This window comes from Mobula hypostoma, chromosome 5 (assembly GCF_963921235.1).
Source record: "Mobula hypostoma chromosome 5, sMobHyp1.1, whole genome shotgun sequence".
Taxonomy (NCBI): Eukaryota; Metazoa; Chordata; class Chondrichthyes; order Myliobatiformes; family Myliobatidae; genus Mobula; species Mobula hypostoma.
In genome coordinates this window covers 124,259,727-124,286,695 of record NC_086101.1, presented here as the reverse complement: position 1 = coordinate 124,286,695, position 26,969 = coordinate 124,259,727, and the positions used below count along the sequence as shown (strand labels likewise).

Here is a 26,969-nt window from a genome sequence, read left to right as displayed (position 1 = left end):
GTGATATGGCGCGGGATGGGCCCGCCCAGCCCTCCGAGCCAGGCCACCCAGCAATCTCCCAATTTAATCTGTAGCCCAATCACAGGACAATTTACAAAGACCAATTAACCTACTAACTGGTACAACTTTGGACTGAGGGATGAAACTGGAGTACCCGGAGGAAATTCATGTGGTCACCATAGGGAGAACATACAAAACAGGCAGAGGCGGGAATTGAACCAGTTCGGATGTACTGTAAACCTTTGTGCTAACCTTTACGCTACCGTGCGCCCCGGGGCCAGAGTGGGGCAGCAATAACTGCAGCAGGCAAAGCCCAAGCAGAATGGGAGCACTCCTGTGGTGGGGCAGAAGTGTAGCAAATGGAAACAACTGTTCTCTGATACTTAGGAATGAGATCACCCATTGTCAAAACAAAATATACTTCATCCAAGGTACCAAAGCAATTTATTCTGATTGGCTTTGACTTATGCACTGCAAGTGCAGTGTTTTCACTGGGCTTCAGTGAACACTTTCAGATCCTTTTTATCCTGAACCTGACGGCTCAGGTATCAAGCAACACACACAAAATATGCTGGAGGAACTCAGCAGGCCAGGCAGCATCTATGGAAAAATGTACAGTCGATGTTTCGGGCCAAAACCCTTCGGCTCAAGTATCAATACTGATTAAGGAAACAAATGGTTCCATCTATTGAATGATGAGTTTCCTGGGAAACTCAGGCCCATTGCAAAACCACTCCACACATATTACTGGACTGTAAAATTGGAGGATTCTTTTTGTTGTTAAGGCAGGTCAGTACTTACACTTATTTGATGAGAGTTGAGATTTGTACTGTCCTCGTACAAGTCTACAAGTGGAGCCATTGCCACGGCAGATCCCACAGTTATCTTCTTTGGCACTGCTTCCCAGTTGGTGATCACAGCCAACAACCTGCCAGGAACACCAGGGTGTTACTGCAGCCCACAGGTTACGTCTGTACTGCAAGTGACAGTCATGTCTATAAGGCAATGTTACTCTTCAAAAGCAACAGGCAATGCACGTCTCAGAAGAGTAGCCAAATATTTCCCACAAGTACATGAATAAATTGACGCACCACTGAAACCAATGGTACAGAATATCTTCATTATTTTCAAGGCCAGATAAATTAGTCTAAATAATTATCAGAAACAGAGTCATTCAGCACAGAGATAGGCTTTTTGTCCTACTGAGTTCAACATGACCATGTATACTAATCGTATTTTATTCTCACCATCAATTCATCCCAATCTTACTATTCACTAGGGGCAAGGTACATCTAGGCTGTATGAGGAATTTCAAGTAAGTGGATCCCCTATACCTTAGACATGCAGTGAAGCTTCAGGAGTGAAAGGGCTTCCAGATGAGGCCTCAACCTGTCTCACCTAAGCAGCCTTTTGACAGGAAACAAAGTGATTGGCTGGGAGTTGTGGAGAGCTTAACCTCCTGTCAGTTATAGTCTCTCTGTCCTCGGGATCTGGGCCCAAACTGAACTAACTGGATGAAAACCAGGCAGTCTCCAGGAGCATGTGCAAACTCCCTGAAAATAGCAAAGAACCAAGGTTGCAGCTCTGCCAGCTTTGCCAATGTACTTCCACTGAGAACCAGTATGGGAACTATGAGAAGTCAAAGTCAATGAAAATAACTACTTCCAAAAGAGAAACTGGTGATTGACGAGGATGCTGTCGGTATGATAAGGACCCAGAATTCAGCAGCCTGAACAGGAAGCAACAAAGTGAGTCCCACCAACTTACTGTAGATAACTGTCTGAGTAATAACTCAGTTCTTCAAGCCTGTTCTGCCACTTAATAAGACCATAGTGAATCTGTGGTATAATGCCTTTATCTGCCATTGACCCAAATCCCTTAAAACGACTATTTTGGACTTGATCTGACTCACTCCTGCACAATCCTCTCCTGTATATGTTCACCTACACTGTGAGGCTTCAGGAGTGAATGGGGCTTCCGGGTGAGGCCTCGACCCAGATGACCCGAGCAGCTTTTTGACAGGAAACGAAGTGATTGGCTGGGAGTTGGGGAAGGCTTAATCTGCTGTCAACTGCACAAGATTTTTTTTCTTAGGTGCCTCTGCAGAAATAAAAACAAATCTCAGTAAGTGAGTAAAAAGTAAAAGAAATAAACTAAACATAATAAAAAAATGTTTAAAAATATGTTAGTCAATATTTTCCTCCTTATCCCCAGGCTGGGAACATAAGAATATAAGAAATAGGAGCAGGAGTAGGCCATCCGGCCCATCAAGCCTACCCCGCCATTCAATATGATCATGGCTGATCTGTCCTTAAACTCAGCTCCATCTACCTGCCTTTTCCCCATAACCCTTAATTCCCTTACTATGTAAAAACCTATCTAACTGTTTCTTAAATATATTTAGTGAAGAAGCCTCAACTGCTTCCCTGGGCAGAGAATTCCATAAATTCGCCACTCTCTGGGAAAAGCTGTTTCTCTTCATCTCCATCCTAAGATCTCTCCCCTGAATCTTGAGGCAATGCCCCCTAGTTCTAGTCTCACTTACCAATGGAAACAACTTTCTTACTTCTATCTTATCTATCCCTTTTAAAATTTTGTATGTTTCTATAAGATCCCCTCTCATTCTTCTGAAAAAACTCCAGAGAGTATGGTCCCAGGCGACTCAATCTCTCCTCATAGGTTAACCTCTTCATCCCTGGAATCAACCTGGTGAACCTCCTCTGCACTGCCTCCAAAGCCAGTATATCTTTCCTCAAGTATGGAGACCAGAACTGCACACAGTACTCCAGGTGCGGCCTCACCAGTACCCTGTATAGTTGCAGCATGACCTCCCTGCTCTTGAATTCAATCCCTCTAGCAATGAAGGCCAACATTCCATTTGCCTTCTTAATAACCTGTTGCACCTGCAAGCCAACCTTTTGTGATTCATGCACAAGCACTCCCAAGTCCCTCTGCACAACAGCATGATGCAATCTTTCACCATTTAAATAATAATCCGCTCTACTATTACTCCTTCCAAAGTGGATGATCTCGCATTTACAAACATTGTATTCCATCTGCCAGAGCTTAGCCACTCACTTAACCTATCTATATCCCTGATCTGTCCATTATCTCAGCAGGCTGGTGTTGTACGAGAGAGCAAGATCTCTCATGTAGAGCCAGGGAGTCCCTGCATGCTTGGGCTCTGCTTTTGGACCAGTTTGAGTCTATGATGGAGGGGCAACATCTGTATCAGCATGTATCCTCCACAGCTTTGGCCTTATGATGAATCTGGATTAGCCCAGGACTGGGTACCCTGGACTACCTGAATTCCTGCAGTGTCCTTTGAAACTACCTGTTCAGATGAGCTCCACTTTACAGATTTGGATAACAAAAATCTGATTACATATTAACAACTGAACCTGCAATGACAACCATTTGTGGCAGTGAGTACCAAACATCTTAACACAGAGAGGCCTCACTCCAATTATTAAAACAGGCCCTTCCCACGCTCCCAAAACAGCAATTCTTCAGGCCATAATAACTGTTCCCTTACTATCTTGAAACCTTGAGTTAATAAGTCTTTAAACTTTGAATCTCCATGACACATAACTTCAATCATGTAATCTCGCTTCATTATTTAACCTCTGGTGTTCAGACATCATTCAGCACTTCCCCCCCACCCCCCCCACCTCCTAAGAAATGCTTCCAGCGTGCTCAGTGTGTGTAATGGTACCACAACAAACATGAATACATTTACTTTATTTGATGGACCTCCAGTTTAAAATTTCTACTAATATCCACAAAAGAAAATTCAGACAACTGTGCTGTGAAAGGAAATGTAACCGCACAAACTGGCCCACACCCCAGCTTAGCATGGAACCACTAGCAAACCCATTCCAATGTCTGCAAAAGAACATTCCCTCACAAAACACTGAATTCATGGGATACGCACAACCCAGCTGGACACTGAACCCCTAGAACACTTACACCCACACCCACAACCACAGCAAACACACAGCACAGCCTGGTGGATGTTGCTTTCTGTAGCTGCTCTCAGTCCTTCCTGCAATTTTTCCCCAGCTGTTGAAACTGCCTGAGAATCCTTCTCCAAATCGCATTTTTTGTAACTGAAAGAGCAATAACCTAATCTGAGATCTAAAGATTTACTGAGATGAATACTTTACACTTTATACTTTATTGTCGCCAAACAATTGATACTAGAATGTACAATCATTATAGCGATATTTGATTCCGTGCTTCCCGCTCCCTGGAGTACAAATCGATAGTAAATATTAAAAATTTAAATTATAAATCGTAAGTAGAAAAATTAGAAAAATGCTAAGTAAGGTAGTACAAAAAAAACGAGATGCAGGTCCGGATGTTTGGAGGGTACAACCTCCAAATAAGAACTGTCTCGGTGACACAGGGCTTTCAGGATAGGCAAAGAGAGAATTGAAGAGAAATGGACAGATGGCCAATATCACAGTGGCAGCATTGATTTAAATATTGAATTGTACAATCAAGAGCAGACTTTTGGAATGATATTAAGACTATAGAGAGGGTGATAGAGTTACATGACAATAGAATGGGCTGTTCAGCCCACCAGTTTCTTGTTGACCTTTTCACCAATTCACTATCTCATTTTCCCTCATTAGGACTGTATTCTTCTATATGTTTCCTATTTATGTCTGTCTAAAGAGAATAATTATACTTGAGACCCTCGCTTCCACTGGAAGTGCATTCCAATTATAAAAGCTTACCTCTCAGATCCCCCTTAATAACTTCAACCTATCACTTTAAACCTGTAACCTCTTATTTTCGATAATCCTACAACAGGAACAATAGGAAAAATATTTTGTCTGTCTCTGCTATCTCTGCCTTTTATATACTCTATTAGGTCACCCCTCAGTCTCACCTGTCCAATCCAATCCAGTGACTCTCCACTGCATTCTCTCCAGCGCAAACACCTCCTTCCTGTAGGAAAATGACCAGAAGTGCACACAATACTCCACACATGGTCTAACTGGTACTCTATAAAGTTGCAACATAATGCCTCAATTTTGATACTCTATGCTCCCAGCTATGAAGATAAGCACACCATAGGTTTTCTTCACCACCCTGTCAACCTCTTTTACCACTTTCAGAGACAGTAGACTTCAACTTCTGAATCTCTCTGGTCATCAATATTGGTCAATGACCTTCCATTTAGTCTGACTCTATGTGATTTGATAAAATACAATTAATTTAACTGTGCTTTTGTCAGGATTAAATTCTATCTACCAATGGTTTTCCCATCTTCCCAGCTGATCTATGTATATTCTGCTACAACCTTAAACATCCTTCTCCGTTATGCATAGCACCACTAATTTTCATGTTACCTGCAGACTTACTGATAATCCTCCTACATCCACATCCAAGTCTTTAATATATATCAAAAACAGCAAAGGTCCCTCCACCGAGCCCTTTGATACACCACCAGTTATAGGTATCTAGTCATTTCAACCTTCCATCACTACACCCTACCTCCCATCTCCAAACTAATTTTGGATCCAGTTAATCAGCTCATCTTAGATCACATGTGCCTTACATAGACTGGAGAGGTTGTGGTTCTTCTGCTTGGAAAAGAAGAGGTTGTAGTGGGATCTGAGAGAGATAAAGTAAATAGACAGGAGTAGATAAATGAAAATTGTTGCCACTAGCAGAGGGGTCAAGAACCAGGGGTCACAGAATGAATACGTTTGGCAAAAAAACAAAAGTGACACAATGGAAAAGTTTTTATAAGCATGGAGTGGTTGTACACTGGAATTAACAGCCAGGAACAACAGTCAAGGCAGATTCAACTACAGCATTTAACAGGGAACTGGATAAGTATCTGACAGTAAAGAATGAGAGGCACAGACTAGGTTGCTTTTACAAAAAAGCTGGTGTAGACCAAGTAGCCTAATTCTTTGCTGTAATTATCCTGTGAATCTGCATGAAGAGGTGAAGGACTGAAGGTATGATGGGCTGAGGGCATGAGAGTGTGATGAGGTGAAAGAGTGAGGATACATTGCTCAAGAGTGAGAGGGTGAGCATGGTGGGTGAGGGTGTGATTGGGGTGTCAGGGTAAATGAGTGTAGGTGGGTGGGTTTGGATATGTGTATCTGCAGGAAGTGCTGAGAGAGATAAACTCAGAGAAAGGTAATCATGAAAGATGATCAATGAAAGGTGACTGTGCTTCCATACTGGTTACTTACTTGGCAATTTCCACTGATGCACATGTGCAAGGTCTCAGTGTAACACCGGGTACCATCAAGCACTTTTGGTGCCAGTTCCACAATCAGTGACGTTCCCTTTGCCAGACACTTCAGTGCACATGGTTTGTCAGGGTCATTGTAGACAGGAAGCCACTCATAGTACTGGCCCTGATATTTGACATCATTGTGAGCAGAGCATTGCTGGGCACGAAATTCCTCAGCTTCTGCAGGGCAATCCTAGGAACAAAGAACATCAGCAGGAAAAAAACTCAGTGGGTTATTCTGAGAGCAATGATTCAACTTTGACATTTGTTCTTCATGGGGAAACAAATAATGGTTGGTTTAATCACTTAGTGCAGTCGGACACTGAATTGCATATTTGATAAACCTGGCACAGACCCCTTAAATAAGTGTCAACTTGCACGAACATGATAAAGGGTACATATTTTCTTGGTTCATCCTCTACATAAAAATGCACGGAATTACCAATTCCTACTGATCTTAAATTTCTAAGAAAAATTCAAATCCTATCAAGGAGGATTATTGGAACCTAGCTTAAATGAGCCAGAGTTAAAATTCATATACAGAGGACTTCTTTCATCACCTTCAGTTCTAAAGCAACATTAGTCATGCTTTTAATGTATTTACAAACAGAGGCAGGGGTTCTGTTTGATGTGCTCCCTGAGGTTTGGAGTGGTTAGTTTGATGCATTCACAATGTTATGGCTATCTGGTGGGGTGGGAGGAGAGAAGCTATTTCTGCTGGGCTAATGTTGTGCAGTGGGTAGGGACAGACATTTCAGGAGTGAACCGTAGAATCTTAGCTTCACAGAACATGTGCTATCCAGAAAGAGGTTATTTAACTGTGCCAACCAAACCACACTTCCAGAATCAGCTCAGCGACCCGACAGATCTGTGTTCATCAAGATCAAATTATTTAAATGTAATAAGAGTTTCTCTCCTTCAGGCAGTGCTTTCCAGACCACCGTCCCCCCCATCTTCCAGATGAATGAATATACCTTTGTGACCCTCTACACATTCATTCTACCAATTACTTTGAATCAATACCCCCATGTTAGTTGTTAACCCTTCTGCTACAGGAAATAGGTCCTTCCTGTTTTCTACTGAGGACTTTCATAATTTTACAAATCTCAATTAAGTCTTACCTCAGCCACCTCGGGAACATAGCTAGTTATTCAATCTCTCTAGCAACACACATCAAAGTTGCTGGTGAACACAGCAGGCCAGGCAGCATCTCTAGGAAGAGGTACAGTCGACGTTTCAGGCCGAGACCTTTCGTCAGGACTAACTGAAGGAAGAGTTAGTAAGAGATATGAAAGTGGGAGGGGGACGGAGAGATCCAAAATGATAGGAGAAGACAGGAGGAGGAGGGATGGAGCCAAGAGCTGGACAGGTGATAGGCAAAAGGGATACGAGAGGATCATGGGACAGGAGGTCCGGGAAGAAAGACAAGGCGGGGCGGGGGGAACCTAGAGGATGGGCAAGGGGTATAGTCAGAGGGACAGAGGGAGAAAAAGGAGAGAAAAGGAGAGTGAGAGAAAGAAGGTGTGTGTAAAAATAAATAATGGATGGGGTACGAGGGGGAGGTGGGGCATTAGCGGAAGTTAGAGAAGTCAATGTTCATGCCATCAGGTTGGAGGCTACCCAGACGGAATATAAGGTGTTGTTCCTCCAATCTGAGTGTGGCTTCATCTTTCCTCCAACTTGAGTGTGGCATGAACATTGATTTCTCTAACTTCCACTAATGACAACACCTTATATTCCGTCTGGGTAGACTTTAACCTGATGGCATGAACATTGACTTCTCTAACTTCTGCTAATGCCCCACCTTCCCCTCGTACCCCATCCGTTATTTATTTTTACACACACATTCTTTCCCTCACTGTCCTTTTTCTCCCTCTGTCCCTCTGACTATACCCCTTGCCCATCCTCTGGGTTTTCCCTCTCCCCCTTTTCCTTCTCCCCGGGCCTCCTGCCCCATGATCCTCTCATATCCCCTTTGCCAATCAACTGTCCAGCTCTTGGCTCCATCCCTTCCCCTCCTCTCTTCTCCTATCATTTTGGATCTCCCCCACCCTCTCCCACTTTCATATCTCTTACTAACTCTTCCTTCAGTTAGTCCTGACGAAGGGTCTCGGCCTGAAACGTCGACTGTACCTCTTCCTAGAGATGCTGCCTGGCCTGCTGCGTTCACCAGCAACTTTGATGTGTGTTGCTTGAATTTCCAGCATCTGCAGAATTCCTGTTGTTTGCATATTTAATCTCTCTACATAGTTTTAAATTCTCAGCTTTCTAGGAAGATATTTGTAAATGAAATCAGAAAACACTGATGCACACAAGGTGCTTTGGAAGTTTTGGAATCTTCTGTAAAAGGCATTTGATGCTAGCTCGATTATCTGAGAATATTTTTATTCATCATAGCTATTAAGAATATGGGGTAAAGACAGGTGAATGGAATTGGTTATAGATCTGTCATAGCCCCATTGAATGCTGGGAGAAACTTGAGGAGCTGAATGATTACCTCTTGTCCTTGGACTCTCATTGTCATGAATAATGAATCATCTTTAATGAAGTCATGAATTTTGACAATATTACTATGCACTCATCAGTGTGATTCACAAAAGCAGAAATGTTTGTCAACACAAACATCCAGAAACATGGTATCAGTGCCAGCCAATAAAAAAGAAAAATCCTGCCAACATCTAATAATTATTTCCCCCGACAACAATTGAGAAAACAAATGGTGAGGTACATTGCAGGTAGTGTAAGCATATGCATTGGCTCCACAGTTATCTGACCACTATTAAAAGAGCATAAAACAGTTGTACATTCCTTTACAAATGGAAACACATTTGTAATAGTGAAAGTCATCACTTTTACACTAACAATTTTAACTGTTTTTGGTTTTCTAAATAGTTCTTAAATAGTTGGACTAGAGACATTGGAGAAGAGCGAAAAAATGAACCTCAAATTCAAGTCAAGAAAAGTCAAGTCAACTCACTTTTTTATTGTCATTTCAACCATAACTGCTGGTACAGTACACAGTAAAACCGAGACAACGTTTTTCAGGACCATGGTGCTACATGAACAATACAAAAACTACACTGAACTACGTAAAAAAACAACACAAAACTACACTAGACTACAAACCTACCCAGAACTGCATAAAGTGCACAAAACAGTGCAGGCATTACAATAAATAATAAACAAGACAATATGCACAGTAGAGGGCAGTAGGTTTATAATTATAAATAAATAGAGGTGTCAGTCAGTATTGAGGAGCCTGATGACTTTGGGGAAGAAACTGTTACATAGTCTGGTCATGAAAGCCCGAATACTTCAGTGACTTTTGCCAGATGGCAGGAGGGAGAAGAGTTCATATACGGATTTGAACTTTTTTAATATATTTGAGCTTAACTCTAATTTTGCAACAATTCCTCAAAACAGTTGGTGGATTTTCCTCAAAGATTTCTTTCACAACAAGTTCTATCCCACTGTCTCAAGACTATTGAATGGATCTCTTATATGATAAGATAGATTCTTAACCTCAGAACAGTCAAGCCCTTGAACCTTATTGTGTACCTGCACAGTGCGTTATCCGTAACTTTAACACTATATTCTGCATTCTATAACTGTCTTTCCTGTGTACTACCTCAATGCATTGATATTGGAAAATGATCCATATGGATGGCATGCAACATTGTACCAGTAAATAGAGAAATGCAATCATTATTTCAGTCTGCCAATCTCAAGTGCTAATTAATCTGATACAGTGATTTCTGCTCACAAGGAAGATATGTATACAATCAGAAGGGTATATTAAACTCCTCTTCTAAAATAGAAATCAGGACTTTAAAATGGCTGTCTTATAACTAATGTGTGTCTCAATGAAAGGATGGTGTCCCTCCAGCTGAGAGTTTTCGGGAAGGTTTAGGTTTAAATACTCAGGGCAGTGGTGCCACAGTTGTCCCCGGGGAAGTGGCACATTTCAGAAGATACTATTGCAGTGACCTCATTCGCTGTTTGTATGGAGTTTGCTCATTCCCTCGGTGAATATCCTTATTCCTCTGTATGCCCTGGTTTACTCCCATGTCCCAAAGATCGATGGGTCAGTAGGCTAACTGTCTGCTGCAAATTGCTCCTCATGTGTCAGTGAATGGTGGAATCTTGGGGGAGCTGATAGAAAGTAGAGAAAAAGGGATTAATGTAGGATCAACAAAAATGGGGGATAATGGTTGGCATGCACTCAGTGGGCAAGGGGCATTCCTGTGCTCCATCTCTCAATAATTCTATGAAGACCACAATATTCAAAATAATTCTCCAGCATCACCCTCTCAAGGGCAACTAGGGATCGGCAATCCATGGCAATATTGCCCACAACTTAAGCTCCTCCAGCCTGTTCCTCCCCTCAGCCAGATTACGATGACCTTTCTCTGCACTTGATTTAAACTTGGATCTATAACCTCATTATACTGACTGCCCAAAGTCTATTGATATCAAATTTTAAATGATGAATTTAATTTGCACGTACTATCCTCTGTGAGAATTAATTCTACACTACTTCTGCCTGTTCCAGTTTCTCCCCTGACTGCTATGCTTCACGGTCATGTTCTTTGCTATCTGGAAAAGTTCCTATCTATCCAATCAATTCCATTTAAAAAGCCACCAAAATCTACCCAGCGAAGCCAAGCTGAGACACCAGCTGTATTTTTATTTTTTATTTGCTCTTTGGAGCTGTCTGAATATTATACTTTGTTTTTTTGCCTGATAAATTCTTCATAAGAACATCTGGCGGTATGTGCGGGTTGAGGTTTACTCAGACCAGTGGAAACATTGATGTAAGTGTTAAATGTGGCTTGAGAGCATCAAGGAACAGTAGTGACTGCCAAAGGGCCCAAACTTGATAAATAATCAATTCTGTGTCACCACTGGGGGCTGGAGCATAAAACTATCATTCTGAACTGGGATGTCAATTTCACCTTTATTTGGACAGTTATGGAAATACCATGGGAAAAATTCAGCAGGTCAGGTAGCATCTGTGTAGAGAAATATGTTTCACATTTCAGCTCAAATATTCCTTTGCTGGAACACTATTCAAACAAAGGATCTTTGGCCTGAAATGTTAATTCTGTTCCTCCTTCCTGAGCTGCTGCCTGAGTGTTTCCTGCATTTCATTTTTTTATTTCAGATTTCAAGCATTGGCAGGTTCTGTATTTGTTCTCAGTAGTGCCCTGTACTGTTGTAGAAGACTTCACTACTTTTATTCACTCTGAAATAAAAGCCTGCATCACATAAAACTTCTGAAATCCTTTCTATAGGTATATAGTAACATTTTTGGTTTCATGTATGGGGTGCTGGATCCTTCTATATAACAGTTTTCTGTTGTCTCTCTTCAGTTGAGCATTATTCTGCATTTCCATCTCACAAAACCTCATGTTTCCATTAGCAAGTTTTTGACCATAGTCATAGCCATTGTCATACTTTATTGATCCTGGGGGAAAATGGTTTTCGTTACAGTTGCAACATAAGTAATAGATAGTAATAAAACCATAAATAGTTAAATAGTAATATGTAAAATAAGCCAGGAAATAAGTCCAGGACCAGCCTATTGGCTCAGTGTGACTGACCCTCCAAGGGGGCAGTTGTAAAGTTTGATGGCCACAGGCAGGAAGGAGTCTCTGGCTGAATGTACTCCTGTACCCAACCAGTACATTATGTAGTGGATGGGAGACATTGTCCAAGATGGCATGCAACTTGGACAGCATCCTGATGGGAAAAAATACAGACCCTGAGTGGGCTATATAAATTCCAGGAATTGTTGGAGGAAATGCTCCATAACCTCTGAAGTCCTGCATATATCTCCCAGTTGTGGGAAACTATTCTAAGGCTTTTTTGATCGATATGATTACGTTATATCAGTTCACTAAAAGGATTGATGACATCTGTGTTTAATTGCTCATCTGAAGCTCCATGCCCTGAATAGCCAAATCAAAGAGAGTAAACCGAATGTTGCATTTAAATACCCAACAGAAAATTATTCATTCAGTATAAACTGTCCATTAACAACCTTATCACCTTTCAAAATATGCAGTTGGTATAGGCACGTGAATGATTTTTATTCAAATGGCTTGTCGTCAATATCATGACGGAGGGCAGGGCATTGGGATAATGAAGTTACTGGAATGCAATGAACTCCCCAAGTCCTCAGTAGATTTCAGGGGCTGAAATTCTTAATAGTGGATGCATGTTCCTTATTAACACTCACTGTGTTTCTCAAGATAACTATGGTTATCCAGATGGCAGCAAAAATTGTCAAACACCACCTGGAAGAATATATGCAGTTGACATCACTCTGACGGGGGTTTGAGAAATAGTCGCACGGGATATGCTGAAGGACAAAGGCTTGTGGTGACTTCAGCTGCAAGATGCATTATTGGGCCAGTCATACTGCAGGAACAAAGCATGAATGCCAGGTTTAGAGTCATGAAGGAGAGAAGTCCACACAAGATGTTGCAGAATAAATTCTAAGGGCCACGTACTATGGATTCTTAAAATCCTGTAAAACAGCTCCGATGCCTCAGTAAAATGAAGTCACCTCTTGAAATTCTAATTGGCACATGGTTAATAAATGCCAAGTGCACTGAAGGAGATAGAAAACATGTTCCAGGTGATGGCAATTCTTTAAAAAGAGAATTTTAATGACCACAATCCCTGAGGAAGGAATTGTTAATGCTCTCCCTTTTCTCAGTCAATTCAAACTGTGCTTTGGTCCAGCTGTTTTATGGGGAGGCAACTCCTGGGTGATAGTTGCAGCACCGTACACCCAGCTCTCTGCTCTGTCCCCGATTTTGGTCTCCAGACAATTCTCCTAATGTGCTCAGCTAACATTTCCCGCAGATCAGTCTTCTCAACTCACATTGTCAGCGGTGGGAATTCTTATCCAAAATTACAACCACTTTTGTAAACTAATTGTTTTATTCAATATGGTAGAATTTACAATAAGTTTGCTTTTCAAAGGCAAAAAATACAATCCAAAAAGGATCACTGATATTTTGTTTTGGTTAGTTTTTGCACCAATGTAAATAGGTATATTTACTAAAACTCCTAGATTTACTTAAATGACCTTGGTTATTCTTGACCTTGGTTGACTGCTTTTTAGATCAGAGAATGTAATTATCATCCAGAAGAACATTTAATCAGAAACAAATAATGGGAAATAAAAGATTTCCAGTCTTTTTCTGATTTAAATGATGTTTCTTTTAACAGAGATCCATTTCTTCCCTTGAGTTTGCTTCATTTGGACAGTTCAGACTCACGTGCAATTTTTAACCCAGGGATGAGATTGTGGCTCCCTCTGGAACTTATACGGAGAAGTGATTGGAAATGCTTCTTTCAGGACCATTCAGGCAGCAATGCTCTTCAGATTCCAACAAAAAAATCTTTGTTCTTTGCTCCATCAGTCTAGCCTACTGCACGTATCCTTCATGCTCAATGGAATTCTCCTTCTTAGAGGTTTCTAATGAATTCACCTTGTTCCAGAGTGCCAGTGCTCCCTCTTGTGAATCCCCAGATAATGTCTCCTGCTTCCCAAGATGACAGTTCTCACCTAATGGTCAGTCACTGAGCCCTCCCAGTGTTTGCTGTGGGAAGACCTTGCAAAATATGAGGTTCAGGAATTAAAATTTTTCCAAACTATGACTAATTGTACATTCTGCCCCTCTCTTTGACATCCTTCCCGGTCTCCTTCAATCTCTCTCTTTACTAGCCCTTTTACCCTCTCCAAATGTCCCTTCCCCATATTTTAGTGTTCAGTTCCACATTTGACCAAATTTAGCCTTGAGCACTGATGTTGATTTTGGATTGCTAAAGTTGTTGCGTTACTCCAGTTAGCTTACACTTAATTCCCTTTTCTTCTAGTTTAATATAAAAAAAATCTGATATGAGCATGTTCAGCAGCTCTACAATAAAAATTCAAGCAGCAATTTTTAACTGTTTAACTATTTCATTTGTCATTGTTGCCGTACACATTTTGACACAGCATGTGAATATGATTTGACATGGCAATGACTCAATGCAATGCAATGCTCTAGCAACCAGGTTACAACTGCAGGTTTGGACAAACTCAAATTTTTATGACACACACCCAATCGTGCCAGCTTCTGGAATTTCGCACTCTAACTCTCTGGAGTATGGATAGCTGGCACACCACTTTTAAGGATTCAGGACCATCCTGCAAATTGGCTGCCACGTTTTGTTGCCAGGATTTCAGTATTTAAGGAGCAGTTCAACTAGGGATAACACCTAGTATCTTGTTCAGTGCTCAGTTCTCATTTCAGTCTTGAGCCATGTCTCGATCATAGTCTCAGATACTCCAGCACTTGGTCCAACCCATCCTCATCAAGGTATCTTGTCACAGGACAATTGAACTAACATAGACCCAGTGGAGTATCAGAGTCTTTCATCTGCTGTGGCCAGCTACAGCAAGAGGATTTCTAGACAGAGCCTGGAGATACACGACCTCCAGGTTAGTGTGTTCCAACTTTCACAAGGAGGAAGCCAGATTTGTTTGGGTGAGGCTGTCTGTCACACTGTGGAACCAGTACATCTTCTGACCCTGAAGAGATTCAACAGTGATTCAGGTTTTTGCCATGGCTTCTTCATTCAATGCTCACTGGTGTTTGAACTCCAGCTCTCCCAGTTCCCTTCTGAGTGTGGAAAAGTGGCCATCATGATCTTTCTCCTGACCGGGAGAGCCTGGGCCATCGTGCATTGGGAGCGATGGTTGGAGATTAGTATGGATCCGGAGTAATTCATGGCTGCCATGAAGAGGGTGTTTCATCATCCCACTGGAACAAGCCGAGCCTCGGACCATCAGATGAAGGTGCGTCAAAGCAGTCTGTCAGTGACTACGCTACCGAGTTTCAGACTTTGGCCCGGGACAGTGGCTGGAACAGGGGAGCCTTGCCAACTCTATGCCGCCACTGTCTCTGGGATGAACTCTTGGAGAAGTCAGCAAGAGACTTAGAGGCCCTGATCGACCAGTTCATCCGCTCTGATAATCGTTTGGTGGAGCAAAACTGGAACTACATCAAGACATTAATGAGGGCTAGCGATCTTACACACCAATCTTGGTTCATGACCAGCCTGTCTCCTGCTCGAGACTCTGTCGAGCCCATGCAGAATGCTACACAAGACTCTCTACCGATGAGAGGTCCCATCATTGGAGTCAAGACTACTGCTATTACTGCGGGGAGACTGGTCACTGATGGGCTGAATACTCAAGGCTACAGCCATCAGGACAACTGCTAAGACCGTCTAGTATCAGGAGTACTGTGATAGTAGAACCACCATTCCCAACCCAATGGACCCAGGTGTCACCCTTAAGGTGGAGATCTCCTGGGGTAACAGCCGGAAACAGGTGAGGCTTTTGTGGACTCAGGGTCAGCAGGGAATTTCCTGGACTTGGGGACCACCCATTGGCACGACAGATGAGGATAGGGGATCATGTGGAAGACATTAGTTTCTACATCATTGACTCTCCACTCATACCCCTGATCCTTGGGCACCCTTGGCTATCCCAGCATAACCCATCTATGGACTGGAGGGAGGGGAGAATCATTGCTTGGTCCAGTCATTGTAAGAGGGTATGTTTGCGGTGTTGTGTTCAAACTCCCAGACTCTCCCTAGACCAATGACCAACAACGGGGCAGACTTCAGTACAAGGTAACCTGAAGCCTTCTGGAGACCTAGTCCTGCCCTCAACGACCTAGTCAACGGGACTTTGTAAGTTTGGACCCAGCTTAGTGGGGGAATCTCTAGCTCAGGAGAAGACCAAGGAGGTACCCAAGCAGTCTGGAACTCTAGCAGCAAAGTCTGAGGGATCCAGCCACCAGGTTCTGACTAAAGGAAAGTCCTAACTGCATATCATTAGAGCCTGTTCCCCAGGTCACAAGGACCACTTGTAACACTTTGTTGCCATCACATGAGGATACAGATGAGGATTTGGACTCTGATTTGGCCACTGTTTCAACGAATAAGTCTAGTAAACCTAGGGAGGAGACACTGCATTCTATTGAATCACCCCTGCCACCTAAGAAGCCTTCATTGAAGGAAGGTCCGGAGAAGATAGCAACACTCAAACCAATTGAAATCCCTTCTTTGTACAAGGACAGAGGAGGTCTTCAGTAAGGGAAAGGCCTCAACTCTACCACCGCATCGACCCTACAAATGTGCTATAGACCGACTCCATAGTATTTCTCCTCCGCAGAGTTGAATAAATGCGCTTTCAGGTCCAGAGAGAAACGTGATGGAAGAGTATGTAAAGGAGGCTCATTTGGCCATGGATTTCATTTGGCACTCCACCTCACCCGCCTGCGCAAACTTCTGCTTTGTACTACAAAAGGATGGAAGACTGCAGCCATGCATTGATTATAGATGGCTGAACCACATAATGGTCAAGAATTGTTAACCCCTTCCACTCATGAACACTACCTTCAAGATTCTCCAAAGGACAAGAATATTCATGAAGCTAGACTTGAGGAGGGCATACAATTGGGTTGGCAAAAAGGAGGACGATGAGTGGAAAACTGCACTCAATACAGGGACTTTGAGTACCTGGCTATGTCCTCTAGTGTTGTTAATGTTCCAGAAATGTTTCAGGTCTTTATAAATAAGGTGCTCTGGCTTATTCTCCATAAGTATGGTTTCGTGTACTTGGATGATAAGCTAATCTTCTCGAAGTCCATAGAGGAGCATGTCACTCATGTCAGAAATATTTTGAAGAGTCTTCTAGACCATGGACTATTTGTGAAGCTGGAGAAGTCTAAATTTCACATAACAACTATTTTTTCTTTGGGTTTCATCATCTCCAATGGTAATCTCAAAATGGACCCTACCAAGACACAGACAATCAGAAACTGGCTACAATAATCCTGTGTCAAACAAGTCCAATATCTCCTGGAATTTACTAACTTTTACCAGAAGTTCATCAGGAACTTAAAGGAAAATCCTGCCTGACAAACCTATTACAATTTTTTGAGGAAATTACCAGTAGGCTAGACGAGGGAGATGCGGTGGATGTTGCATATTTGGATTTTCAGAAGGCCTTTGACAAGGTGCCACACATGAGGCTACTTAACAAGATAAGAGCCCATGGAATTACGGGAAAGTTACATACGTGGATAGAGCGTTGGCTGATTTGCAGGAAACAGAGAGTGGGAATAAAGGGATCCTAGTCTGGTTGGCTGCCGGTTACCAGTGGTGTTCCACAGGGATCAGTGTTGGGGCCACTTCTTTTTACATTGTACATCAACGATTTGGATTATGGAATAGATGGCTTTGTGGCTAAGTTTGCTGACGATATGAAGATAGGTGGAGGGGCCGGTAGTGCTGAGGAAATGCAGAGTCTGCAGAGAGACTTGGATAGATTGGAAGAATGCGCAGAGAAGTGGCAAATGAAGTACAATGTTGGAAAGTGTATGGTTATGTACTTTGGTAGAAAAAATAAACGGACAGACTATTATTTAAATAGGGAAAGAATTCAAAGTTCTGAGATGCAATGGGACTTGGGAGTCCTCGTACAGGATACCCTTAAAGTTAACCTCCAGGTTGAGTCAGTAATGAAGAAGACGAATGCAATGTTGGCATTCATTTCTAGAGGAATAGAGTATAGGAGCAGGAATGTGATGTTGAGGCTCTATAAGGTGCTGGTGAGACCTCACTTGGAGTACTGTGGGCAGTTTTGGTGTCCTTATTTAGGAAAGGATGTGCTGACGTTGGAGAGGGTACAGAGAAGATTCACTGGAATGATTCCAGGAATGAGAGGGTTAACATATGAGGAACGTTTGTCCGCTCTTGGACTGTATTCCTTGGAGTTTAGAAGAATGAGGGGAGATCTCATAGAAACATTTCGAATGTTAAAAGGCATGGACAGAGTGGATGTGGCAAAGTTGTTTCCCATGATGGGGGAGTCTAGAACGAGAGGGCATGACTTAAGGATTGAAGGGCGCCCATTCAGAACAGAAATGCGAAGAAATTTTTTTAGTCAGAGGGTGGTGAATCTATGGAATTTGTTGCCACGGGCAGCAGTGGAGGCCAAGTCACTGGGTGTATTTAAGGCAGAGATTGATAGGTATCTGAGTAGCCAGGGCATCAAAGGTTATGGTGAGAAGGCGGGGGAGTGGGACTAACTAGGAGAATGGATCAGCTCATGATAAAATGGCGGAGCAGACTCGATGGGCTGAATGGCCTACTTCTGCTCCTTTGTCTTATGGTCTTATGGTCTAACTTCAGTTTGGTGGCAACTCTGCTGTTAGGTCTAACTAAGAAAACCACAGGCCCTTTCGTCTGGACTACTGAAGTTGGGGCTGCTTTTACAGAGGCCAAGCAGCAGTTCACGACAGCTCCCGTTTCGGTTTCACCTAACCCAGTCCTTCTCTTCATCGTGGAGGTGGACACCTCAGATATCAGAGTGGGTGTGGTGTTGTCTCAACGATCACCTTTGGACAGTAAATTGCACCTGTGTGTATTTTCCTCCAGGTGGCTATCCCTGGCAGAAAGAAACTATGATATCGGGATTTGAGAGTTACTCATGGTTAAGACGGCCTTAGAGGAATGGTGTCACTGGCTTGAGGGGGCCAAGAACTTTTTTATTTCCTGGGCAGAACACAACAACCTGTCTTACATTAAGGCGGCCAAGAGACTGAATTCAAAGCATGTCTAGTGGTCTCTTTTCTTTAACTGTTTAAATTTTGTCCTGACCTATCAACCAGAAACCCTACACCTTGTCTCGTCTGTTCAACGAACCCAAAAGAGCCTACCACCATTTTGCCCCAAGCCAAAGCAATAGCACCAATTCATTGGGGAATCCATGAACTTTGTTCGCATGGCCCAGGATCAAGGGTAGGCTCCTAAGAATGGTCCTGTGTTTGTCCCAAGTTCTGTCCAGTCTCAGGCACTCTAATGGAGACATTCTTCGAGAATAACCACTCACCCAGGCATTGCCAAAACCCTCGAGTTCATCAAGGGAAGGTATTTATGGCTTGAAATGGTGAAATAGATTCAACAATATATGCAGGCATGCGAGGTGTGCACCCGGAACAAGGGATCCACCACCCTCTACCAGTAGTGGACAGACTATGAGTGCACATCTCCATGGACTTTGTCATGGGTCTTGCGCCATCCAAAGGGAAGACTGTTATCATATTAATTGTCAATCCTTTTTCAAAGGCCTGCAAACTCATTGCCTTGGACAAGCTACCATCTGCGGAAGAGGCAGCCGAGATTGTCCTGGACCAGGTCTTCAGGATCCATGAATTCTTGGTGGACATTGTCACGAATCATGGTCTAAACTTTGCATCACGTCTCTGGAGGATGTTCTGTAAGCTGACTGGGGCAATATGAAGTCTTCCCTCTGGGTTTCACCCGCAGTTCAATGGCCAGATGGAGGAGGTCAACCAAGATTTGGAATGAGCGCTAAGATTCCTGGCCTCAGAAAAACCTGAGGAGTGGTGTAACCATTTGTTGTGGGCAGAGGTCGCCCACAACAACTTACAGTATTCAGTGCACGGGATGTCATCGTTCGAGTGCCAGTTTGGTTATCCTCTGCCACTCTTCCTGGAACAGGAGGCCGAGATGGGGATTCCTGCAGCCGAGATCTTGTCCGAAGTTGCAAGCAGAAATAGATTAAGGCAAGAGAGATTTTGCTGGTCACTACCCATATCGTGGAAACCAAGGTTAACCAAAAGAGAAGACAGGGACCCGCTTTGCAGCCTGGGAAACAGGCCTGGCTGTCCACTCAGGATTTGCCTCGCCGGGTCTGATCTAGGTGCCCAATTTCATTGGCCCCTTCAAAGTCCTCAAAAAAGTTTTAAAAAACCTGGTGGCTCACACCCTGCAGCTCCCCAAGATCCTGAAGATCAATCCCACTTTCCACATCTCTAGATTAAAACCTGCCAGCCCCAGCCCCTTAGCCCCACCATCAATAGCCCTACCGCCACCCAGATTTATCAATGGGGAGCAGGTCTTCACAGTAAGAAGAATCTTAGACTCACAAACTGTTCGGGGTGTTCCGCAATACATGGTGGACTGGGAAGGATTCGGACCTGAGGATAGGTGCTGGGTGCCTAAAAAGGACATCTTGGATCTGGCTCTCATCTACAACTACCATCACCATCTCTCCAAGCCACGGCTGTCAGGTGTCGGCTGTAGGGAGGAGGTCCTGTTACGACATGCACCCAATTGCACCAGCATCTGGAATCTCGACGCTCTAACTCTCTGGAGAATGGATAGCTGATGCGGCCCACCTAATGATTCAGCGCCGTCCCACTAATTGGCTGCCATGTTTTGGCGCCAGGTTTTCAGAATTTAAGGAGCTCCTCTTATATCTTGCAATTCAAAATGTTAGCATTATTACTGAAGTCATAATATATCTGACCACTGAACAATTTAAACTCTGATGATGATGGATATACATTTTGCCATTACTAATCATAAACCTGAGTTAATTTGGTACCTAGTTATTTGAAATCTCTGGAAAATGAAGTCTGTGATTGGTGGTGAATATTTTGTACTCTATCCACATGACTCACAATTTCACAATAAATTAGCAGGGCTTCAATTCCCAGAATGTAACAATGGTGTTCACATATTTGATATTTGTAATACTGTTCAGAAATTTTTCTTCCTTATACAAGGACACACCAAAAGAACATCATCATAAGAACCATGAGGGGAATACTTCCACGGACTTTTGCTCAGGAAGTGTGTCAAAGTCTTTGTGGAAGTGAAAGTGCCTATGACCATGCACTCATTCACCTGATCTGGCCACATCCAATCACAATGTGTGCTTTCTTAGGGCAGCAAACTTTGCATAAGTCGCCATCAAGCTAGTTTGTTTAAACATGCAACACTTGTATCGCGAAGGATGCAGATTGCACAAGGCTTCACGCAGGTGAGGATGAAGTTGTTCTCAGCTGTAGGGGGAAGGCAAAAGTTTATGGTCAAGACTGAAATAAGCATTCCCAGGTATGGCTAGGTGATCTCTCTAGCAAAGCACTTTGAGTGAAGTAGAGAGATATAGTTCCAGAGATGTCTATTTACTTAGCAGTAATAAGTGTCAATGAAAGGGAAGGCTCTATTTCTCAACTTTCCAGCCTCTGTGACAGTTAAACTGTAAATCACTCTCATCATTCTTAATGACTTTATCTTACTTTTCCCACAGCAGGCTTACTTCCATCCAAAATGGAAAAAGGGAAGCAGGCCTAGTAAATTTCAAAAGAACTTCAACTCTAATGGTGTAGACCAAGTTCTGATCAATCCAAGAATAGCTTAGGATCTCTCTGGCATTCTGGGTCAATCAGCAAGCAATATCTCAAACAATGTTATGTGCCACATGGGCTTCCTCAGGTGAATTAGTTTCTCCTCACAACCCAAAGACATGAATGTTGGTCATTGTAAATTGTCCTTAGTATGTTGGTGTGTTATAGAATGTGGGTCAAGTTGATATGAGAGAATATGGGGAGAATTTTTTTTAAATGGGATTAATGTAGGATTAGTGTAAATGGTTAGTTGACATTGATGTTGACTCAGTGATTCCATTCTGCATAACTTCACAAAGTATATGGAACGAGCTGACAGGGTAAGTAGTTAAAACAGGTACAGTAACACCATTCACTTGGACTGGTACATGGATAGGAAAGGTTTGGCAAGATAGGGGGCAGATGGGACAATGGGCATTTTGGTCAGCATTATTGAGTTGGGCATGAAGGTCCTTTTTTTGTGTTGTATTGTTTGATGACTTTAGGCTCTTTGGCTCTATGGCTCTAGTAAGTTTGCAGGTGATGTCACGGTGGGGATATTTCTAGGGAATTACAGAGGAATATTGATCAGCTGGAAAAGTGGGCTGACGAATGGCAAATGAAGTTGGAAAGATAAAGGAGGGCAAGAATTTCATAATGGGGCTTTTGAATTGTTGTGAAATAGAGGGGATTAGGAGTATAGGTACTTTGTCCCCCAAAAGTGCTATTTTAAGAGCGAAAAAAACAGTTGTGATTGAGGTTTGAGGTGGAATCATGGGCACGACAGTACTATTAGGGTGTGCAGCCCATTACTTCCTACAAAGCAAAACCTAACATCATGAGTGGCTGTGATGCTTCACTCCTGGATGAGCTCAATCTGTTTTATGCACACTTTGAAAGTGAGAATGAAACTACATCTGTGTGAATCCCTGCTGCATCTACTGATCTGTGATCTCTGCCTTGGAAGCCATGACAGAACATCTTTCATGAGGGTGAACCCGCGCAACCCTGATGGCGTACGTGATACAGCTCTGAAAATCTGTGCCAACCAACTGTTTGGAGTGTTTAAGGATATCTTCAAGCACTCATTACTGTAATCAGAGGTTCCCATCTGATTCAAAAAGAACAGTAATCGTAGCTGTGCCCAAGAAAAACAGGATGAGCTGCCTAAATGACTATTACCTAGTGGCATTCATATCTATTGTAATGAAGTACTTTGAGAGGTTGGTCATGGATAGAATCAACTCCAGCCTAAGCAAGTACCTGGGAGGGAGGGAACGTCGACTCAGACCATGAGAGGTCTGTGTCGGGCATTTTCATTCCTTACAAGGCGCAGATTGGAAGTCTATATGAGGCGCCACTCCTTAACCACTTGGCCACGTGCCCAACACAAGTACCTGGACCCACTGCAATTTGTTTATCACCACATTAGGTCTACAGCAGATGCAATCTCATTGGCTCTCCACATGGCCTTGGATCATCTGGACAATAGTAACACATAAGTCATGCTGCTGTTTATTGATTACAGCTCCACATTCAACTCAATCATACCCTCAGTACTAGTCAACAAATTCCAAAACCTGGGCCTCTGCAATTGGATCTTTAACTTCAAAGTTCAAAGTTCAAAGTGAATTTATTATCAAAGTACACATATGTAACCGTATATAACCGCGAGGCTCACTTTCTTGCAGGCAATCACAGTAAATACAAGAAACACAATAGAATCAATGAAAGATCACACTGAACTGGATGGACAACAACCAATGTGTAAAAATACTGTGCAAATACAAAAAGAAAGAGGTATAACAAAATAATAATTATTATTATTATTAAATAGATAAGAAATAAATATTGAGAAAATGAGATAAGAGAATCCTTGAAAGTGAGTCCATAGGTGATGGGGCAAGTGAAGTTGAGTGAAGTTATCCCCTCTGTTCAAGAGCCTGATTGTTGAGGGGTAATAACTGTTCCTGAATCTGGTGGTGTGGGTCCTGAGGCTCTGTATCTTCTTCCTGATGCCAGCAGTGAGAAGAGAGCATGGCCTGGAACATTTCCTCCTTGCTGACAATCAACACTGGTGCACTTATTTCCAATGCAGTCAGATGGAACAGAAAGAATTGCTTCTCCCCATCCTAATCCCAGTTACAGATCATCTAAAGCACTGAAAGGATGACCACATACAATACTTCTTACTTGGGTCCAGTTTACAGAGGACAAAATCAAAGGAGTAAGACTTACCACATTGCTGCATGTTCTGTACCGGATATTCTGCCCTTCACAGTTTCTACAGAAACAAGAAAAATATAATGAATAAGTATGATAGAATAAAAAACAATTCTGTGGTCCATCACAATGTTTGCTGTGCAACACTAAACAGAAGTCATTGTACCAATTTCAAGAAGATATTCCAGTAAATTATTTAATTTATTCCCTTCTGCTTCTCACAACAGTAAGTGTGTTACCCAACCATGAGGCTCATTTGAGTTTTTCATCACTGTTACTAATGGAGAATAAGCAAGATGCAAAAAAAAACTGACTGTATTAGTGTGATTAAAGTCAGTTAATTCAGGCTTAAGATTTTCCTGTGAAGCTCTAAACATTGTTAACAACATATAATGTAAACTGCATTTGCATTTGTACCTTGAACCAGACTGAATTCTTCAATATTCCTCAACACAATGAAGCAAATAGACACAAAAAGATATGAATGCACAAGAAAGCTTTAAAACATTGGACTAAACATGACAAACATCCAATGAAGACCATTCTCATAGCTGATGAATTGTTTTATGGACTAAGGTTATGCTATGTATGGACACAAAGTTGACTTAATTAAGTTTGCTAAAGAACAGATTTTAGAAAAGCTACACAAATATTTATGCATTGTAAGCAGAGAGACAGTAGGTAAGAATTTTGCTTCATTTGATGAATTAGACAAGTATCTCAAGAAGCTAGGAGAAGAGTACCATCTATTACGATCGGTGAGATGAACCACTGAAGGGATCACAAATAGAGATGGAGAAGGCAATAAAGACCTTTCCAAAGAGTGCACTTAGATGATTGTGAGAAGCAGATTGATAACTCAAATTGATAAATATAGAACATGTTGGATATTGTAGGAAGCAGGGATTACCTCTTCCCAACCATTTCTATTTTCCATTTCCTTCAACTCCATCTCATCTTTTCCCAGGATGAGGCTTTCCTTTCCAGGACATCAGAGATGTCCTCCTGCGGAGAATGGGACTTCCCTTCCTCCACCATTGATGATGCTCTCATCCGCACCTCCTCCATTTCCCAGCCATCCGTGCCATCCCATCTTCCCGCTGCCTTAACATGGATAGAGTTCCTCTTGTTCACATCTACCACCCCACGAGCCTCTGCATCCAACACATCATTCTCTGGAACTTCCGCCATCTTCTACGGAAACCAACCACTAAACACACCGTTACCTCTCCATCCCCCCTCCCCCCCAACTCTCTACTTTCCACAGGGATTGCTCCATCTGTGATTCATCTCCCCATTCATCCCTCCCCACCGATCTCCCCCCCGGTCCTACCTTCTGTGTACCTATTCAAGCGTGTCTTAAGTGGTACATTTGTACTTGCCTCAGCCATGAAATGACATGTACAGAATACTAACATGTATTCATAGTGCATACTTACGTCCAGAGTGTCATTCAATAGTCAAATAAACAAGTTGCATATACTCACAGAAAATTCCCCAGTTCTCTCTGTTTCTCTATATATTCTGAATTGCTTGGGTACAAAGTGGGAAATGTATGCAAATACATGTACATTATGTGGACATTAGCAAGGCCTTTCATAAGTATGCAGGAAGTTATCAAAGATTAAAGAGATTGGGATCTGGAGGAAGATAGTGAATATAGTGCAAAAATGGTTAACAGAATTAAAGCAATGTGTAGTGGTATCAGGTAGCTTTTGCAGAGTCATTGGAAGCATGCAGCTGTATGCCAGACCAGACCTCCACTGTATGAAGGAAAGTGTCTTGTATTATGCAAAAACAATTGAAGTTTGGGTCAAATTCATTCTCTTAACATAAAGAAGTTGCAAATACAGTATACAAGTAGTAATGACAAGCTTCCATTAATTCCAGCCCAATTTTCATGGAAACCATTGGAACTTTTGAAATTCATCCTTTAGGAATTAACATACTGGTTTGTGACTGGCCATCACACTGATTCATTGGGATAGACATGAACACAGTTTCCACATTGTATCTTCAGCCAAGGTGAAAAAAAGAGAACACAACACTTTGTGGAGTGGGAGAGAACAAAATTGGATGCTACATTACAACAGTGAAGTCACCATTCCTCAAAACTGCAGGAGTAGACAGCATTTCTCCGATGTTGCTTGTCTTGGTATATCTTGGTAGTCTGGACATTTTCTTTTTCCAACACTTTCTGTGTGAAGCCACACAATCTATCTATGAATAATCTATTCACCACAGAGCTGTAGTAAATAAATGATTACCGTCTGATTCATGTAATTTACGTTATACTGTTACTGTCAAGTAAAATATTGCAGGTTGGAGCTGGCGATACACAGTGGGCTGCTGACAAAACTTCCAGATATACCTATTCTGAACTACTTTCACTGCAGCAAACAAAGTGCTCTTAAACCATCTTAAAGAAGTAATGAATTTACAATATCCTGAAGGACTCAGCAAACTCAACTCTCAGGAATATAGGTACAGCACCTCTAAATGGACAAAGTTATAACACCATGGCCAAAAGAGAGAGAGGAGGGGAGAAGTCCAATTCAAACTAATACAGTGTGGTGTAAAGCTTCCTCTACTCAGTACCTTGAGAGCAAATGTACAGTTTCTGGAGAATAAGATAAGGAACCTAAAGTCAGATTGCTGTAACGGAAGGAAATGAGGATTTGCTGTATAATCTATTTCATGGAGACATGGTCACCTCAGATATGCTGGATATATCAGTCAGACCCTAGAGTTTCTCAATACACTGGATGGATCGGACTGCTGATTTGAAGAGGGCAAAAGGTGGGGTTTTGTCTTTCATGCTTAATTCTTCATGGTGCTCAGACATGGTGGCCTTGTCACACTCTGGTTCCCCTAACCTGGAGCATCAAACGATGAAGTGGTAGCTGATCTACTCACCAGAAGAGTTCTACTCCATGATCCTGACTGCAGTCTACATACCACCAAAGAAAGATGTTAAGCCACGATTGGCAAACAAAAAGCAGCCTACCCATTACCTTTCAAATCATTGCTGGGGACCTCAATCAGAGTTGTTTGAAGAAATCTCTGCCCAATTATCATCAACAGATCACCTGTAGCACCAGGGATCCCAACACACTCAATCACTGCTATTCCACCACAAGACATGTCTACCGTTCCAGCCCTAGACCGCATTTTAGGATATCTGATCATTTGGCTGTCCTCCTTCTACCAGC

At 42.4% G+C, this 26,969-nt stretch overlaps 1 protein-coding gene across 1 annotated transcript in view; it reads right to left on the bottom strand.

Moving 5' to 3' along the window:
- LOC134346985 (ADAMTS-like protein 1) overlaps nt 1-26,969 on the bottom strand; it is a 546,173-nt gene that overhangs the window by 189,909 nt on the left and 329,295 nt on the right. Inside the window, exons 5-7 of the mRNA XM_063048923.1 lie at nt 23,773-23,818; nt 6,219-6,455; nt 802-928 (exon numbers count right to left, since the gene is read on the bottom strand). Coding sequence (XP_062904993.1) covers nt 802-928; nt 6,219-6,455; nt 23,773-23,818 — 410 coding nt within the window. The remainder of the gene's footprint in view (nt 1-801; nt 929-6,218; nt 6,456-23,772; nt 23,819-26,969) is intronic.